General features: G+C 44.5%; 1 protein-coding gene across 3 annotated transcripts in view; it reads left to right on the top strand.

Annotated features, from left to right (window-relative positions):
• LOC144736680 (uncharacterized) overlaps positions 1-18,858 on the top strand; it is an 828,508-nt gene that overhangs the window by 792,892 nt on the left and 16,758 nt on the right. For all 3 annotated transcript variants that reach the window (XM_078619283.1, XM_078619277.1, XM_078619289.1), the window contains 5 exons: positions 1,874-1,989; positions 2,156-2,266; positions 3,702-3,755; positions 9,055-9,102; positions 10,283-10,333. In XM_078619283.1, coding sequence (XP_078475409.1) covers positions 1,874-1,989; positions 2,156-2,266; positions 3,702-3,755; positions 9,055-9,102; positions 10,283-10,333 — 380 coding nt within the window. The remainder of the gene's footprint in view (positions 1-1,873; positions 1,990-2,155; positions 2,267-3,701; positions 3,756-9,054; positions 9,103-10,282; positions 10,334-18,858) is intronic.

Here is an 18,858-nt window from a genome sequence, read left to right as displayed (position 1 = left end):
ATGGCGAGGAACGGCACCAAAGCATCACCGTCGAGGGCGGCGGGCAGCACCTTCAGTGTGCCTGCCTTCGACCATCCCGCCAAGTCGGCATTTGTGAGAAATTACCGCTTAAATGCAACCCAATCGCCGCTGGCAGCAACATATTACTTAATGAAGGGCAGCCGACGGCGGAGCGATTGGACGTCGATCGATGAGGACGTCCCCGCTTCAAGCTTGGCGGGCTCAGCGCTCCCCGCCGGCAGCAAAATGGCGCCCGCAAGCGCGGGCAGCAGCGATGGCGCTCCTGCCTTTTGTGAAATGGCGGCCGAGTCGCCCCGTCCGGACAGCTCCGCCGCTCCCTTCTTCGCCGACGAGGGCAGGGAACGCATTTTTACGAGGATGGAGGACGCCGCTTGGAGGAGGTCAGCGAGACGGCCGTGCGCGTCCCTGACGAGCTCCTCCAGTGAAGGCGAGGTGCCCCGACTGCGCCCTGCTCCGCCGGCTCCTTCCTCGGCAGCCGTGGGCAGAATCAGCTCCTCATCGTCTCCGTCATCCGACGCCCGTACACGAACTCTGCGGCGCGTAGACATGACTTGTCTACCGCTAGCTACAGTCTAGCCAGTTGTCCACTTCCGACACCAGTTGTAGTGAGTCCAACTCAGTCGCAGACGTTGTCATAGGAGCAACACTATTTATTTAGCAACTTCAACAAAACATCACACAATCTACACTCGGGTATCGAATGCCCATCAAACCACGCTACGGCAGAACTAGACACAGTTCGCTACCCCGGCCCGGACCACAAGCTGGGTCGCAGACCACGTGGCTAGAGGCTTCTTCTCCCCGACGTGGATCTTCTTCACACCAGTACACGAAGAACCCCGAGCTCCTCACGGGGCCCTTGTTATATCCCCCTGGGCTGGGGCTGGCTCCGCCCTTCGCCCCGCCCACCTTCCAGATCTCGCGAGCTCTTTCTCCAAAGCTTCCGAGAGCTCATTTAGACCACGTGATCGCCCAGCGGCCCCCGTCCACCGGTGGCCCCCCTCCAATATCGTCCAGTCACGTGTCAGCAGGTCAACCAGGATATTATGCCCAAACATAACCCTGGATGGCTGACGCTCCCTCTCGCTCCCTCACCGGGAGCCCACACCGCACACTGATTGCGGTGCCTCCGCGCTGACCAGCGCTCACCCAAGCCCCGCTAGGGCTGGTACTACGCCCCGTAAGCAGGCTACACATAATATCAACACGTTATCCGCCGTGGCTTCGTAAGCCCGGCACCACAGTGACAATCACAGTGACTACAAAAGCATAGAATCAAATGAGCGCAGCAGGCAGCAAAAATGTAATGCTGCAGCTGCAGCCACACGCTAACTAGTTCCTTTCAGTGACCTGCCCTTTCTTTCCTTAACACTCAATATGATGTTCCTCTCTCTATCTTTTCATACAATTCCAAGCATGCACCTCTCTACGCTGTTGTGCACTTTTAGTTTTCTTGAAGTTTATTTGTAAATAACAATGTCTCTGAGCCTTATGTAATAGCTAGTCATAAAAAGTTATTTCAAACTCACTTGTTTTGATTTACTGTTGAGTCTGAATTGATTGTCGAGTCACTTTTGGGATTGTGGAGGCAATGCTAATGTTGCTCGTCTAAAACACGTTAACGCATCTGCCTGAGGATAGTTTCACAGAGAGCAGAGAAGGAAACTGTAGAGCACTGCATGTGTTGTTGCACCTGTACTATGCTGCACCACACCATGGTGGCACTAGTACAGCATTGCTCTAATCATTCTTTGCTCACTGTTGCAGTATGTTTGTCTATTGGCTGTAATTTAGCTAGCACATTTGGAAGCAGACGATGTGGTTAACTTATATGCACTTTCCTTTCTGACAGCTTTGAGCGCAAGACAGTTGAAGTGCTCAAAACCCTTCCTGCCATCATGAACATTGGCCTTCCCATGGAGGTGAAAATGAACATCAAAGCAGCCTTCCTGCGGGCAGGAGGTGCCGGTACGTAAACATTGCATGAGTGCCATCACTGGTATTTTTAAATACGAACTTTATGTTACTTCGTTTTTTTTATCAATGTAGTATTAGATTACTCGTCTGGTTTCAAGAAAACCAGAAAGCGTGGCTCTGTGTGTGATCTGTAACCCCACATGACTCCATTTTCCAGATCTGTTCAGGTCTCTGCAGCAGTTTCCTCCTCCAGGCAGCTTTGGAATCAAGCTGCAGGAAGCCATGGCAGATATTTTGACAATGATGATGAATTTCTCTGCAAAGGAGAGTAAGTCATGTTTCATTTTATCTTGTTTGAAAACTACTACTAAAATATTTGTTGTGTACATACATATGGATGTGTATTTGAGGCACCACGGTGGCGAGATGTTCACTACCTCGCGTGGTATACAGGAGGTAGTGGATTAGATCCCGACCCCGACGCTGTATAATTGGAGTTTGCATGTTCTCCCCATGGTCGTGTGGATTTTTCTCCCGGTCTCCGATTTTTGTCTCAATATTTATAAACATGCGTTTTGAACATTTGATTGCTATAAATGTCCACATAATAACCCACTTCGTTGAACTATAATTTGTGGCCAGGTCTCTTCTGAAAAAGAGCTGTATAGCTCAGTGGGCTTTACCTGGTAAAATAAAAATAGTTTATATTTGTAAAGTCTGAGCTCAATAGTAGTGAAGTGACTTCTTCATTTCCTCGTGAACATTACATTCGCTGTGCTGAGAGATGAACATGGTGTTATACCTGCAAATCTACTGACAAGAGTTCATGTAATTTTACGAAAGAACCATTTAAGGTTAGCGGAGTCAATGGACTTCAAACTACATTCACATGAATCGTCAAAACATATACTCATGGTATTGAGCGTTTTGCTTTAGTCGTATGGCTTTCACCCTAGGCTGCTCGGCTACATACAGGGCCGAGTTTAACCTCTTTAGTAACATTCATGTTTTATGCAGCGTTCTGGTGCATGTGTAGTTTTATGGATTGTGGAGTAATGTTACGGAGTGTACATCCTGTGGTCTGGAAAGATTGTAATAGTTTAACATTAAATTGTGTCCAAAATTGTGTCCTACTCTTATAACCTCCATACTTAACTTTACAAATCTACATGTCATGCCTTCATACAATAAACATTTTCACATGTAATATACACACACACTTATAAATTATTTCATCCAGGAAGAAGTTGTATCTCATTTTCATGGAAGTCCAGTCCTCACAGGGGAAGAATACATGTGTACACAAATTATTTATTATGGGAGATTTATAAAATTGGGAATAACACTGGCACTGCTACTGTTGAAAATAAAGTCACAATGTAGCTACCACTTAAAACAAACATTTTCTCTTTTAATTTTTTGCATTTAACATGTTAACTACTATGTATTTAAGTACTGTATATCCGGCTGATTTTTTTTTGCTTTGGTTAGAGAAATTCATTTATAATCAAAAGATTCTGAGTTTTTGACTCATGTTAGCCTATCATCTATCTGGGGTCAATAAAATTGACACTGGGAAGTGAAGAGAAGTTTTCCTATTGAGTGATTGGTCTCCATCTTAGGATTATAGATTCCACCACTTGTGCAGTGCCCCTGTATTGCACGTTGGCTCTGAATTGATATTCCGTTGTGTGAAGAGATGTGCATATGCATGCCATGAAGCTGAGCTGCCTTCCAACCTGTTTCTTCTTCTGCTCATTTAGCTCCAGCTCTAGCAGGCATGTGCGGTGATCTTGAAGGCCTCCTCGACTTCAACGGTATGGTCCAGCATGTCGTGTCGGCAGTGACTAAAAGTAACTCTTGCAGCATCAGTCATTGAAGTGGTGTTCATAATAATGCATTATTAACATTCGCATTGATGTGTGTTGTGTCATTTAGATATGAATTCATTTGGAAATTCATCGCTGCCTAATGACAGCAGCATATTCATTGAACTCAGAGATGCAACAAATCTTGCGTCTGAGTTTCAATTATCATTATAAAGTGACACGTATTTGGCTAATTTAATGGTAGACTACCATGGCAGCAAATTTATCAGAATGTTTCCCAAAGGTGTTATAACATGACTAATCCATCACTCCTATAACCGCTGTAATGCCAGGGAAAGACTGGCACTTGTTCATTAGAATGCACAGACTCCAAGTTGCAATGAATTGGCACCCAACACGCTACTGCTTGGGTTTGCAAAACCACCCTGGGGTTGTTGCCTCTTATCTACTGTCGAAAGCTGCCACTAGTGGTCCAAGGGCAACCGGGCCTTCTGCTGCATGGCTCCCCACAAGTGGAATGGTCTCTCCAACCATATCCACCGCAAGGGCACTGTCGATATTTTAAAGTCACAATTGAAAACTGACATTAATACCTTGCAGCACTAGACCAATAACTTGGTGTAATATTGTTAACGCACTTTTATATATATATACGTACTTAGGTAAGTGTTGAAATTCTAGATTTGAAGCTTTCGTGACTGCAAGGATTCATATTCTTAGGTTTTTTCGGTAAAGTCACGTAGGTAAAAAATTATAATTAAAATGAATAAAAGTAAAATTAAAAATAAAATAAAAATCACGACATTTCGGAGGCAACACAAGCTTCCACATTCAGGTGGAACCGTCACAGCACGATAGCTGTATCAAGTGAGATGAATTCCAAGAAAACAGTCCTTGTATATATACTGGTTGAGGGTGGGAGGAGCCAAGGTAGGCCCTGAATATTATTTTTGTGAGGTTCGGTGCGGCTGAAGCACGCTGTTAGGAATGAGCCTTTGTTGTGTAAACTAGGTGCGGATGATGTAAAGGTGCGTGTCACCCCTAAATATATACCAGTAGAGGATGTGATTTCTCAGATTGATGTAGCCCTCAGAGGCATAGGACACATCCATGCGGATGTGGCAAGAGCTGAAATAGCCACTATTCTTAAGAATGCTAAGAAACCCACTAGTAACATTAGCAAAAACGAACGCTCTGAACTCGCGGACCTAAAAAAGAGAGATGATATAGTCATCCTCTCGGCAGACAAGGGCAATGCCACGGTCATCATGGATAAAGATTCATAAAACAAAATCCTGGACCTACTTAATGATGGGAGTTACTCCAAAATTAAAAACGATCCTACTAACAGCCTAACGACATAAACTAACAAAATCATCACGAGTTCGACTTCCCTAATCGAACCAACCAAACGTCCCTCTCTAAAACCATCGGCGGCAAGACCTCCCAGACTCTATGGTCTTCCCAAGATCCATAAAAAAGGAACCCCGCTACGACCCATCGTGTCGACGATCAACTCTCCTACCTACAAACTGGCCCGGTTTCTATCAGATACTCTGCTTCCCTTCACAGGCAAGACCTCTTCGGCAGTACTCAACTCAACCCAATTAGTCTCTATGGTCAAGGACATGGTACTATCTCCTGATGATATCCTCGTCAGTTTTGATGTAGTATCTCTGTTTACCAAAGTCCCAGTACTTGACACCCTAACAATAATTGAGGACTTGGTCCAACATGGATTGAATTCGGATGTACCTGCGCTGGTTAGGTATTGCCTCACCACACTTATTTTACCTGGAATGGCACCTTCTACAAACAGATTGAGGGTACCCCTATGGGCTCCCCCTTGTCACCAGTGATAGCCAACATGTTCATGGAAAAGTTTGAATCAGACGCCATCCAGACATCCACCCTGCATCCTTCCCTGTGGAAGAGGTATGTGGATGACACTTTCGTCATTTGGCCACATGGCCTCCCAGCATTGAACCTCTTCTTGGACCACATCAATTCCAGACACCCATCCATCAGATTCACCATGGAAGTGGAGAAAGATGGTAAACTACCATTCTTAGATATTCTGTTTGAGAGGAGACCTGACGGATCCTTGGGACATTCTGTCGACAGGAAAGCCACCCACACAGATTCCTACTTGAAACCTAATTCCCACCACAACCCATCTCAAAAGAATTATCTCATCAAAACGCTATACCACAGAGCTCATGGCATTTCTGACCAACACCACCTGGCCAGTGAATTAAGACATGTACATCGGGCCCTCAGGATGAACGGATACTCTGACCGCACCATCCGCCAAGCTGTTTCTCCCACCATACAGAAACAGCCACATGAAACTCCGATCAAAACTATCACATTGCCATACATAGCAGGCATGACCAAAAAGATCTCCAAAATTCTAAACAAACATAAGATCCAAGTCCGATTCAGTACAGTACATAAAATCCGTGATCTAATTCCATCTGCGAAAGATGTCATTCCTGACAGTTGTGGTGATTGCTAGATTGGAGAAACGAAACGTCATATCTCTGATCGTGTCCGCGAGCACAAGTCAGATCTGAAATATGGCAAAACTGATTCTTACGCCGTTGCCGATCATTACTACAACGCTGTGGGCTCTCATGAAATTGTCTTTTCCGAGACCAAGGTGCTCTGCAAGCCTCCTGGCTACCATCAAAGGTTTGTACACGAGGCCATCCAAATATACAAACACAGACATAATTTCAACCGTGATGATGGGTACAAACTTAGTAATCATTGGAAAGATGGTATTAACCATGCAAAAAAGATTTAACTAAACATATTTGGAGCATCTTATTTGACAGGCACTATTCTTCAGTTACCTTATAGTTTCTTCTTCTTTTTTCACACACTGGTTTTCCTACTTTAAGTTTTACCACACATATTTGGCAAATCTAGAATTAATCCCAGCAACGTAACAAAGTGCTGTTTCATCTACATAACAAAGGCTCAGTCCCATTCACAGCAGCCACACCTTTACATCAGCCGCACCTTAACAACTCTTAGAACCTCCCAGTTCAACCATTCTACACAACAAAGACTCATTCCTGGCAGCGATTTCAGCCGCACCACCTCTACATAACAAAAGGCTCAGTCCGATTTACACGCACCTTTACATCATCCGCACCTAGTTTACACAACAAAGGCTCATTCCTAACAGCGTGCTTCAGCCGCACCGAACCTCACAAAAATAATATTCAGGGCCTACCTTGGCTCCTCCCACCCTCAACCAGTATATATACAAGTGTAATAAACGACTGGACCACGATGTCTGGCTCAGTGTCCTTTATTCGGTTCGTGCTGTACTCCCACACGGCTGTCTCTACTCTGTAGCTTCTCCACGGTGCTGACTCCGATGTCGGCCCGATCCACAACAGCAGCCCCGCTGCTGTTTCTCTCACACAGCCCCCCCTTGGCTGTACTCGCTGCAACTCCTCTCTCTCTCCGCAGCTCTGACAGCCTCGTGCTGTCTCCCCTCTCCCTCCGCAGCTCTGACAGCCTCGTGCTGTCTCTCTCTCTCCGCAGCTCCACCTGGCAGCCACACCGCTGCCTCTAACACGCAGCCCTTCTGGCTGTCTCCTCTGCAGCTGCACACCACTCCGCAGCTTCCTCCTGTCTTCGGGGTTGGCTCCCGATGGCCGTCGGTGCCCCCCCTCTTCTCACTCGCCCGCGTGGCCTCACTCTTTTCCGCTCACACCCCGACTGACTTCCCCTTCCGGTTTACCCGCTTAAGGACCCGAACCTTCCACCCACGTCACATGACTCCACCCCCCGTGACGTCACATCCGGAAGGTCGCTTACGCTCGCATTACACCAGGACTGTTTTCTTGGAATTTCTCTCACTTGATACAGCTATCGTGCTGTGACGGTTCCACCTGAAGACGGAAGCTTGTGTTGCCTCTGAAACGTCGTGATTTTTATTTTATTTTTATTTTACTTTTATTCATTTTAATTATAATTTTTTACCTACGTGACTTTACTGAAAAAACCTAAGAATATGAATCCTTGCAGTCACGAAAGCTTCAAATCTAGAATGTCAACACTTACCTAAGTACGTATATATATATAAAAGTGCGTTAACAATATTACACCAAGTTATTGGTCTAGTGCTGCAAGGTATTAATGTCAGTTTTCAATTGTGACTTTAAAATATCGACAGTGCCCTTGCGGTGGATATGGTTGGAGAGACCATTCCACTTGTGGGGAGCCATGCAGCAGAAGGCCCGGTTGCCCTTGGACCACTAGTGGCAGCTCTCGACAGTAGATAAGAGGCAACAACCCCAGGGTGGTTTTGCAAACCCAAGCAGTAGCGTGTTGGGTGCCAATTCATTGCAACTTGGAGTCTGTGCATTCTAATGAACAAGTGCCGGTCTTTCCCTGGCGTTACAGCGGTTATAGGAGTGATGGATTAGTCATGTTATAACACCTTTGAGAAACATTATGATAAATTCGCTGCCATGGTAGTCTACCATTAAATTAGCCAAATACGTGTCACTTGATAATGATAATTGAAACTCAGAAGCAAGATTTGTTGCATCTCTGAGTTCAATGAATATGCTGCTACTGTCATTAGGCAGCGATGAATTTCCAAATGAATTAATATCTAAATGACACAACGCATTATTGCGTACTCTTTAACTATTAGTAGCTGGTGAATTGTTTAGTTAAATCTCCTTTTATTTGATTATAATCAATCTGTAGTGTTAAAGTGGGTGGATCGGATGGATGTAAGGGGAGAAGGCCGTCTTGACAAAAGAGCTGCTTTTGTGGTTGTCTTTCCGATCTTGTACAGATCCAACTTTCTGGCCTTTTTGTTGTATGAATTTATATATTTAGTCATAGAAAATTAGAAATTTTGAATGTAGAGGTTATGGGGGAAAAAACAGATGTGTGAGAATCCTGTTTGTGATTGTCACTAAATGTGCATTATAAATATGTATATAATTAGTATTCGTAAAGCAGTTCAAGTTGTCCTGTATTTTGGGAGCATTTGCCTCCATGGGTTGTTGTGGGTATAATTTGAAAACAAGGCATTGCAAAAGCTGCATTAAGTTTTATAATTCTGTGATTTTTTTAAAAATATCCCATCAATCTGACTAACTTCTGCATACTTGTGATTCAAAAAAACATTTTAAAAAATTGCCGTTTTGATCAGGTTTCTCCCATATCTGTGCATGAAATATGATAGTGATCATGACTTCATGCTTTATTCTAGATTGCATTTCGCTGACGAGTTCTGTTGTTCTTTCAGATTTCGCAGTGGCAGCCGATTCCCACCCTCCAAAACGCAAGCGGAATGGTATGGTGTACTGCTCTGCTAGGCTTGGTAGACAAGGCAACTCCAACCACATACATCACTGTCACTCATGTGTAGATGTAGGTTTCAACAGCATCAGAGCCTGAGATGCATCTTTAGCAAGTTGGACTTGGGGTCTGTGTTGGTGCAGTGTAGGTGCATGGATGATGATGATGATGATATAAATGTACTAAAACAGCATGTACTGAAAACAGTACCGGATTATCATAGTAGCAAAAGTAGAATATGCTACGGGCCCCCGCACTGTCAAGGGCCCTGCACTAAATGCTTTCAAGCTATCAATTCCGGTTCAGTGATTCTGCACTTGCTCGATTACTATAGTACTACACCGCTTTCAACTTTTATGAACGACTGGGTGTTTAAGGTTAGCGATTTGTCCTCTTATCTGGCTGTATAGCAAATAAAAAAATACAATTACTTTACTATGCTTGTTAAAATTAGTGTTTTAATATTTACGTGTTTTTTTAATGTAGGGCCCCTTTATAACATATGCTACAGGCCACTCACTAGCTTAATCCGGTACTGCCTATGTAATGTGCGCAAGGTTTAATTCAGACCTCATCAATATTATTACTTGCAGTTCGGTGTGAATTTGATCTAATCATTGCTTACACTCACCACTCCACAGATTACTTTAACCAATGGATCCATATAATTCTATAGAGATTACAGTTGATGTTATATTACTCATAATAACATCTGTAGGTCAATGGTGTGATTTATCTCATTATTATTTCAAACTAGAGGGAAGCCCATCCTATGGACAGTGACGTGAAACCTGATCCGCACTTGATGCACACCTGACATTAGTCACCTGACACTCACCAGTCATCACTTTCACTGCACCATTCGCCACTTACAACTCAGCAATCGCCACACCCACCATTGACAACTTAGACACCAGAAACAACTCACCAGTCATGTACCACTTGATATATTCAGAATTCATTAATAACCAGAAATTCAATACCATGTCCATACATGCCTCTGGTCAGAATAATCCCTGCCTGGAACCTGTATGATGTGAATTACTCAAGTAAATGTTGCGACAGACAGTCTGGCAAATTTCATTGCATATATAGATTGGGTTTAGCACGACTCTACATAACAATGTATGGTTGAGGTTACATTTCCCTGCTGACTTCTCCACTCTGTTCTTCAGATTCAGCAGGAGGAGCAGCTTCCAGTCCCTCAAAACGAAAGCAAGACTATGGTAAGCTGTGTTTTTGCGAGAGTGTAGTTGGCTCTACTCAAGAAAATAACTACTTGAAGTCTTTTTGGCAGATTCAGTAATGGTAGCTGTTGTATATGTCGGGTTATGAAAAATTGATAAAAAAAAATAAATAAAGAAAATTAGATGCAGATTTGAAAAATGCGTAAATCTCGGAAATTATACCAAATTGTGTAATTATGTGCATAAATTATGTTAATCGTATCATTTTAAGCGAATGTTTGCGATTATGCTAATGTGGGCAGTTATAATACTTGGGCTTAGCGTCGCTGCCCAGAATCGTACCATCAATCGGGATAAGGCAATTATTCTGGCTTAAACATTTATCGATTATCTCTTAGTGTGTTATGTTAGGTCTCCAAATTCATATCTCAACGGAGGATACAGTTCTTAAAAATGAGATTGTTATGCATGAACTTAGGAAAGAAAAATTCAAATACTTCTGTGTTAAGCAATTTTTATTCTAAACAAAAACGTGACACTTTAATATGCAAACTCTCATGCTTGATATCATCCACGGCACCATCGGGATACTTTCCCTCATTGAGCGATACATTTAACCATCAAAGATTGCGTTGTTTCATTTGGGCCACCGAACATCTGATTAATTCCACCGCGTGACGTGAACATATACGGCGACAGGTAGAGTCTCTAAAACGGGCATGCAACGATATTCATACGAAAGGCAATAAAAACGAAACGCCTGTGTTCTCTTTCATGGGGGGGGGGGGGGGTGTGTCTTTTTTTATGACTGACCCTTCCGTTGGGGGGAGGGAATGGTGTAATTATCTTTTATGGTTCATCTCCTGCTCTCTGGTCTCGGAACCCCCCCCCCCCCCCTCGACGAGGGGGGGGGGGGGGGTTCCGTTTGTTTGTGCTCCCAGCGAACCCGCGAGTGATTGTATGAAAAAACATTTTTGCAGAATTATTCTTAATATGAATTTGGAAAAAGGGTCACATATACAACATAGCTGTGTGGCTCTGTGTTAACATAATTTGTTTAATGTCACTTGAAGATAGGTAAGAACACTTACATATGGGTAACATTTTTACTGCAGAACACAATCGGGTGATTTAAAAGTACTTTAATTATTTTTGTGAAAACTAGATTCGCACCATTACTCTTTACAAAGGCTTCAAAATGTGCATTAATGTATACACGTAAAATTAAGTACATTGTATTCGCTATTGGCACCACCGTGGTGGTGCATTGGTTCACCTCTGCCCTGAATGGGGGAGTGTTCTTTAAACAGAATTAAGCACAGCATCACTCCCTGCAAACCAGGTTTCTATGCTCATCACTCAACACAATACTTGGCAGGCACACACAAGTGCAAATAATCCTGGAAGTCAAGGTCAATAGCCAAACATTCAAAGGTAATAAAATTTGACCCCAAATTGATGGATTTTCTGAATCATGGATATGGCAGTCTTCCATTTAGCGGATTTCCCTAAATCTGGCTGTAAGTACTCTTCCACAGCATTTTTCATAGACTAGTCTTCATGAGACAAATTGGAAAACATGCGTTTGCATTTACATTATTGCGTACTCTTTAACTATTAGTAGCTGGTGGCTTATTCCTTAAATATCCTTTTACTTGATTATAATCAGTCTGTAGTGTTAAAGTGGGTGGATCGGATTGCTATAAGGGGAGGAGGCCATCTTGACAAAAGAGCTGCTTTTGTGGTTGTCTTTCCGATCCTGTACAGATCCAACTTTCTGGCCTTTTTGTTGTATGAATTTATATATTTAGTCATAGTGTAGTGGGTTAAATTCAGGCGCACACTGGAACTTTGGAGGCAACACTATTTATTAGCTAAACACAACGGGTAACTCTTAACAACAGGATAACGACATAGGGTGGTAACCACCATTCCTAACTTAGCTAACACACGGGGATACTATATTACTGGACCAGGACAGCTCAACACACTGCCTGGTCCATTATCGCAGACTGGAGGCCGAGGATCGTAGATGGTGGCTTCATCCCAGACTTGACCCAGCAGAACAGCCCAGCTCTGTGCACACTGTTGTATATGTTGGTTATCAAAATTTTGATGTGTTGTATGCGTGCGTGGGTGAAATTATTATGTTGTATATGTGGGTTATGAATATTCAGTGAAAATAATAATAATCAAATGAAATTTGGTTATTTGTGTAGTTATCCGGAAATATGTTAATTTCTGTAATTATGCACATTTAATTATGCCAATTCGAGAGGTAATCGTAGTAATTATGCGAGTGGGTGTAATTATGATAATGCAAGTCGTTATGATAACCAGACCCCGCCTCGGTGACGAGGGTGGGTTATCGATCGGAATAAGGCAATTAATCGTATGCAGTTATGCAGGTGTGGTGTAAGTATGCAAGATTAACTTAGATTAACTCGGCATCGTTGTCTAGGTTCGTCTCATTCTCGCTTATATTTCAGGTCCCCGGTTCACCCCGTTATCGCTTTAACATTTACTGAGTATGTATTAGTGTGTTTATTAAGGTCACCAAGTTCAGATCTCAACGCAGAAGCAGATCGTATGCATAGATTTCAGGAAAGAATCACACAACCACTTCTGTATTAATCAATTTATTACTAATTCAACCTCAACTATGATATAGTATGCGAACTCTCATTCCCGGAACGTCAACACGGCATCAATACAGTATCATCAACGATTGTCTGATTTCACTTTGACAACGGCACATGGATCCCGCATAATGCGATGGTTGTTAGTGAGAGAGAGTCGTTAAAACATGCAAATACTATGCTAAGAAAAACCTTAACGTTAATGAATGATTACTCAATATTGTTCACGCAGTACCGTACTCCTTATTGATCATACGCAACCCTTATCACGTTGTTAGCACCTTGGGTCACGGGACAGTTGAATATTCTGTAGAGGATGCGAGTACGTGCGGCGATTATGACTGAAAGATACTTGAAAGATTATACGGCGATAAAAAAAACACAATCAAAAACAGTTATTATTCTTAAAGGCACCAATCTCAACAGATACATCGGCAGGTTATCTGACAACAGAATGGCTCGGAGTAAGGGCCTGCGACGGTGCTCCTTTCCCGAAGATCGTTATCTTGTACCAAGTTTACTAATTGGGGACCAGATCACCTGATAAGGATCTGGTGGGCCACCACTCCCCACGTGAGCGTGGCTCGGTGGAAGGAGGTGCCAAGAATCAATTCGTATTGATGGATCTGTTGGGAATTTATGCGATTAAGAGTACAGCCCACTAAATATTAAAGATAAAAATTACGAATACTCTTATAAACGACGGATGGCCATCACTCGGTCTCGTTGTGATGCCTTCACAGCCACGGATGGCTTATGGGTTCGAGTGTGTTTGAGTGGTAAGAGTTGTCTTGAATAGTCAGTGTTCGGAGTCGGTTCTTTATGTCAAACAGACGCCTGGTGGTCGTGTGGTGAGGGGGCGGTGCGCGTCATATGTATCAGTCGCTCCCCTGTCACCGTGGTGCCCGTTGATACGCTGTCGCCGTTCGGACCCCGGTCGGTAGGTGGCGCCCACAGCTCGCTCGCAGCGTGCAGTGTTGGGTCGTCGACCAAGGGTGAGCACAAAGCCTCGTCGCCAAACCGCGATCGTCACCACTCTGGCGGCAGCAGAGACCTCCGACTCAGCAGAGGTTGACCCACGCAGGCCGAGTTGAGCTGTCAAGCGGGTCTTGCCCGCCTGCAGAGGAGATGGGGAGCCGCTTGAGTCGAGCCCCGAGAGCCGGCTCCGGTGAGCCGATCGAACTCGGCTGAGTCCCAGACGAGCTGAAGAGTCGAGCCGACCCGCTGGTCGCAGCTCGCTCCTGAGTCGACCCTCCCGGTCGAGCTGGTTTCCAATGCTCAGGGTCCTTTCTTTTATGCCGAAAAATCCCTTTGGGTCCTGCCCACAAGGCGGGGTTTCTTTCGATTTTTGCTGTGTCAGGATCTGTCCGTAGGTAGGTGTGTCCATGTGTGTGTCCGTACGTCCGTATGTCCTTGTGTGCATCACCCACGGTATATTCCGTTGTCATACTCCCTCCATAAAATCCACGAGCAAACAATCAGATGTTACAAATTGCCTCACAGTCGTCTCTCTGTCTGGGTGCGATATTATCTCTTGTCTGGCCTTCTTCATGAACCAAAACACAGACGTTACAAATCGTCTCACAGGCGTCTCTGTCCGTGTTGCACGACCTGGAGGGAGGGCAACACTCCCTCCGACCCTCACCGATGCACAAAGAAATGGTTAAAAAGTTTTAAGTTAACATTTGTCCCTTACCATTTCACAGTTATGATTCTGTATGTAACCTAAGGTCTGCCGTTTCCCATCGTGGTGCTTGACCCAAGTGGAGGTGCCTCCCCGAGCGTATACACACTCTTATCCCGCGCTGCGGGAATACAAAGACGGCCGGGATCTCCCTTTCTCTCCGACCCTGGGTTTAACATCGCTCTTTTATTATGTATTTTATATTCGACCTGGTGGTGATTCATCCCGTTATCCTGGCTTTTCATAAGTTTTACTTTTGTCTTTTCATGCATAGGCTTATTATTATTAATTTATTTCCGATATCTTAGGTTAAGGGGTAAGTTTCTTGATCCTAGGAATTCGTATTCCTTGGTGTCTGCATGGTTATATAAGCGGAATATAGTTTACGGTGAATAGCGTTAACATTGATGTTATGTACGATATGTATTGTGATGTCTTTAACTTAACTTGTTGGTCAGGGCTTTACTGACATGAAGTTGCATTTCATAGCCCCGCAGTCTTTGCCCCACTCTGTCTCTGCTCGCCGTTGTTGTTGCTGTCCAGCTGACGCCGTTAACTCAAGGCCTCATTAATTTCCGTCACTCCTTGTAGGTGAGGGCGGTTGAACCTTGGAGTCAGTTCTGGTTTTTGTCTGCCTGCTTCTTCTGATGTCCCCTGACCCCGGGAGTTATTATTTCTACTTTTATGGCCTGTCGAAGCCCGACTCGCTGTTGCTGGGCTGGTGGGTCGCTGGGTTGGTGTCGTTCCCGGCTTTTTGCTTACGTTTGCAGTTCGCCGTGCTCTTAATTTCCTTCCCTCTTCAACCTTATATCGACTATTCGCTCCTGTCTGGGTGCGATTCAATTTTGACTTAGGAAGGTTCTGATTGTCATATGCTTCGGGTCGAGTTGTATAAAAAGTATTAAAGTATGGAAATAACATTTCATATTGACTTAATGATGGTGATGGTTCAGTAGGCGTAACTTGTGGCCTGGTTTAATTGGAGTGGGTGTGAATATCAATAACTTTAGCCTACCCTGTTGTTAAATTCCGACTTTAACGTTACTTTAATAGCAATACAGAATAATTGAGCTTTTTGTCTTAACTAGGCGAACGCGAACTTCTGGTGACCCCCGCAGCCTTGTTGTTGCTGAGTCTGCATCCTTGAGAGATATACAACCCTCTTATTCGTCTCACTGTGGCCACCCAACCTTCTGCTCTGGGAGTGTTATTCTTAATTTCAGGTCAAAGGCCCCCTCACGTTCAGACGTGCAGGGTTGTTTAAATCAGCTCCCTCCCCTGTGCACACAGCCTTGAGCTGACCCACTTATTTAATAATTTAATTCCTTGGCCTTTTTGGGTATCTTTGCTCCCTCCAGTTCATTACTTAACAACCCCTGGTGTTTTGCAGTTTGCTGCGCTTTGGTGTGTTTTCATTCATTATATAACAAGTAAAAAGATAATATATAAAAAATATCAATTTTGGAAGAAGGCTAGTACACAACATTCCGCCCTTTTAAAAATGACCAGTGGTCAAATGGCCACGGGTTATTTTTAAAAAATATATACCCTTCTTCCATCATGAACCATCGATTGTCCTCAAGTTTTGCTGCTATTTCCTTACAACGCGCGCGTACGTGTCACAACTTAACATGGTTATATGTGACAAGAGAGAGGAGAAAAGAAAAACATATATATTCTAAAGGAAGGTAAAACGATAAGGGAGGGAGAAATTATTCTATTGACTACGTGTTATAGGAGATATCGTTAAAAAGATAGTTTCTACGGTTATTCTTGGGTGGCATCATCAGGCCTTGGCTCCCTTCTAGCTTGGCAAGGTACGTTAGCAGGAGCGTGAGCAGGAGGGCTGCCATTTCCTGGAAAACATGTTACACATTATTGTAGTGTGATATGCCCATTAGTTTAGTTCCCCCCCCCCCCCCCTTTTTCCACCTTTATTCCTCATCTTGCTCCACCAGCACAGGGTACGGTTTGATTTGGTTGATGTGCACCCACTTGTATTGCTGCTCTCTTCCTGTCTTTGTGATTTTTAGCTGATATACTACTGGGGACATTTTGTCAACAACCTCGTGTGGTCCTGTCCAGGAAGGTAGGAATTTCCTGCACTTCTGTTTTCTTTTCTCGTAATTGAGGTACCACACCTGGTCTCCTAGCTGGTATTCTGCGTGGCTGGCTTTTTGGTCATAGTATGCTTTGCTCCCCTGAGCCTCTACTTGCAACTGGTCCCTGACCATAGCGAATGTGCTCTGTAGGTGACTATTGAGTCCCGTCAGGTATTCAGTTGGCATCATTGCCGTCGGGGTCTCGTCCTCCGCTGGGACATATAACAGGTGTACTGGGAGGGTCATTAGCCTCCCTGTCATGATCTCGAAGGGTGTCCTGCCTGTAGCTCGGTTGGGTGTGGCTCGCATGGCCATCAAGACTAGGGGTAGTTTCGTATCCCAGTCGCGCGCCCGTGGTAGACACATATTTCTTTAGGAGGCTCACGATGGTCCTGTTGGCTCTTTCCACCTGTCCTGAGGATTGTGGATGGTATGCGACATGTAATTGTCTTTTTACTCCCAACATCTTCCACACTTCTGTGATGACCTCGGCTGTGAAGTGGCTTCCTTTGTCTGAATCGATCGTTGACGGTAGGCCCCATCTACTGAATATTTGGTTGATCAGTAGGATAGCGGTCGTTTCCGCGGTGTTGTTGGGTGCTGGTAAACACTCTGTCCATTTAGAGAATGCACAGGTCACAGTTAGCATGTACTTGTTCCCTTTGGTTGATCGGTTGACAGGTCCTATCCAGTCGATTTGTAGGTTGGACCAAGGATAATCTGTTCCCCTCCTCTGTAGGGGTGCCCTATGCTGTGAGGTCGTTGGCTGGTACTTACAACACACGAGACAGTTGGACACATGTTTGTGTATGTCTTCCCCCATTTTTGGCCAGTAGGCCACCTGTCGCAGCATCTGTCCCGTATTCACCTCGCATCGGTGGCCGCTGCACGGTTCATTGTGGGCGTGTTGTAACATTATTTCCCGATATTGAGAGGGGACTACCCATCTAGGTCGACCGTCTTTTTCGTTTGTGTATACCAGTAGCCCTTTCCGCATTGAGAACCTTTTGATTTGGCTATGCATGATCTCGAGCTCGTTGTTGTCATTCAAGTTGTCAGTAGTGATTGGTTTTCCTGCTGGATCTTGGATATGATCGGCGAGTGTCTTTAGTGTTTCGTCCTCTTGTTGCATTCTGATCAGGTCTTCGGAAGGCTGGGCACTGTTCAATTGGGCTCTGGTTCCAGCTTCTGCCGGGTTCTTCCCACTTCTTGTGACCAGTCTTATCACGGCGATGTCTTGGTTCGTCGACTCTTGTTGTCCGTTTCTGACGGTTTGGTCTTCTAGCTTCCACGGGGTGCCTTCCAGGCTTCCCACTTTTGCTATGGCATCTGCTTGGTCGTTCCCAGTTTTCTCTTGACCAGGTGTCTTGGAGTGCCCTTTGACTTTCTTCCAAAATATCTTCATATCCTTGTTCTGAACCATCTTATCTATGGCCTCGAATAGTTCTCGATGGTGAATTGGTTTATTCCTATGGTTCTTCATCTCGTTTTTTTTCTATATGGGTAGGTGGTGTGGTGCAGGAAGCTGTGCTGTACGTAGTTGGAATCAGTGCACACCACCATGGTCCGTATTTGGTTATCGGATGCCATTTGGACCGCGATGTGTACCCCGACCAACTCTGCATACTGGTTTGACTTTGGTCCCAGCTGAAATCCCTCTTGAATCCCTGTGAGTGGGCCAGTTTCCCAAATGACTCCTGACCCAGCGTGAAGCTTGTTCTCCCTCATCTGGGAGCATCCATCGATGTATACCACTGGTAGGTCGGCACATGTCTCCTTCCTGAAGGGCAGGTACCTGTTATCCTCCAGAGGTATCTTTTCGTCCTCTGCTTCTACGCTGTCAAAGGTACAATCATGTAAATCGGCAAGACCTTGGGCCATTGGACTTTTCTTGTTTTTTGCGTATTTCACTGTGATTGGTAGGCCTTGGAGTGTCAGTGCCCAGCTGGCTATTCGGCTGCTGGTTACACGGCCCTCTCGAATCTTCTTACTGTTGAGGTATGCCAAGGATTCATGATTCGTTTCCAGGATGATCTTCTCTCCGTTCAACAAGTTCCGAAAATGTTGTATGGCCCAGATGTTTCCAAATATCGCCTTTTCACACTCGGAGAACTTCATCTCCACTCCCCGGAGGGCTTT

This window comes from Lampetra planeri, chromosome 3, assembly GCF_965212315.1.
Source record: "Lampetra planeri chromosome 3, kcLamPlan1.2.h2, whole genome shotgun sequence".
Taxonomy (NCBI): domain Eukaryota; kingdom Metazoa; phylum Chordata; class Hyperoartia; order Petromyzontiformes; family Petromyzontidae; genus Lampetra; species Lampetra planeri.
Note: the sequence above shows the minus strand (reverse complement) of the source record. Positions and strands in the feature narration are given on the sequence as shown.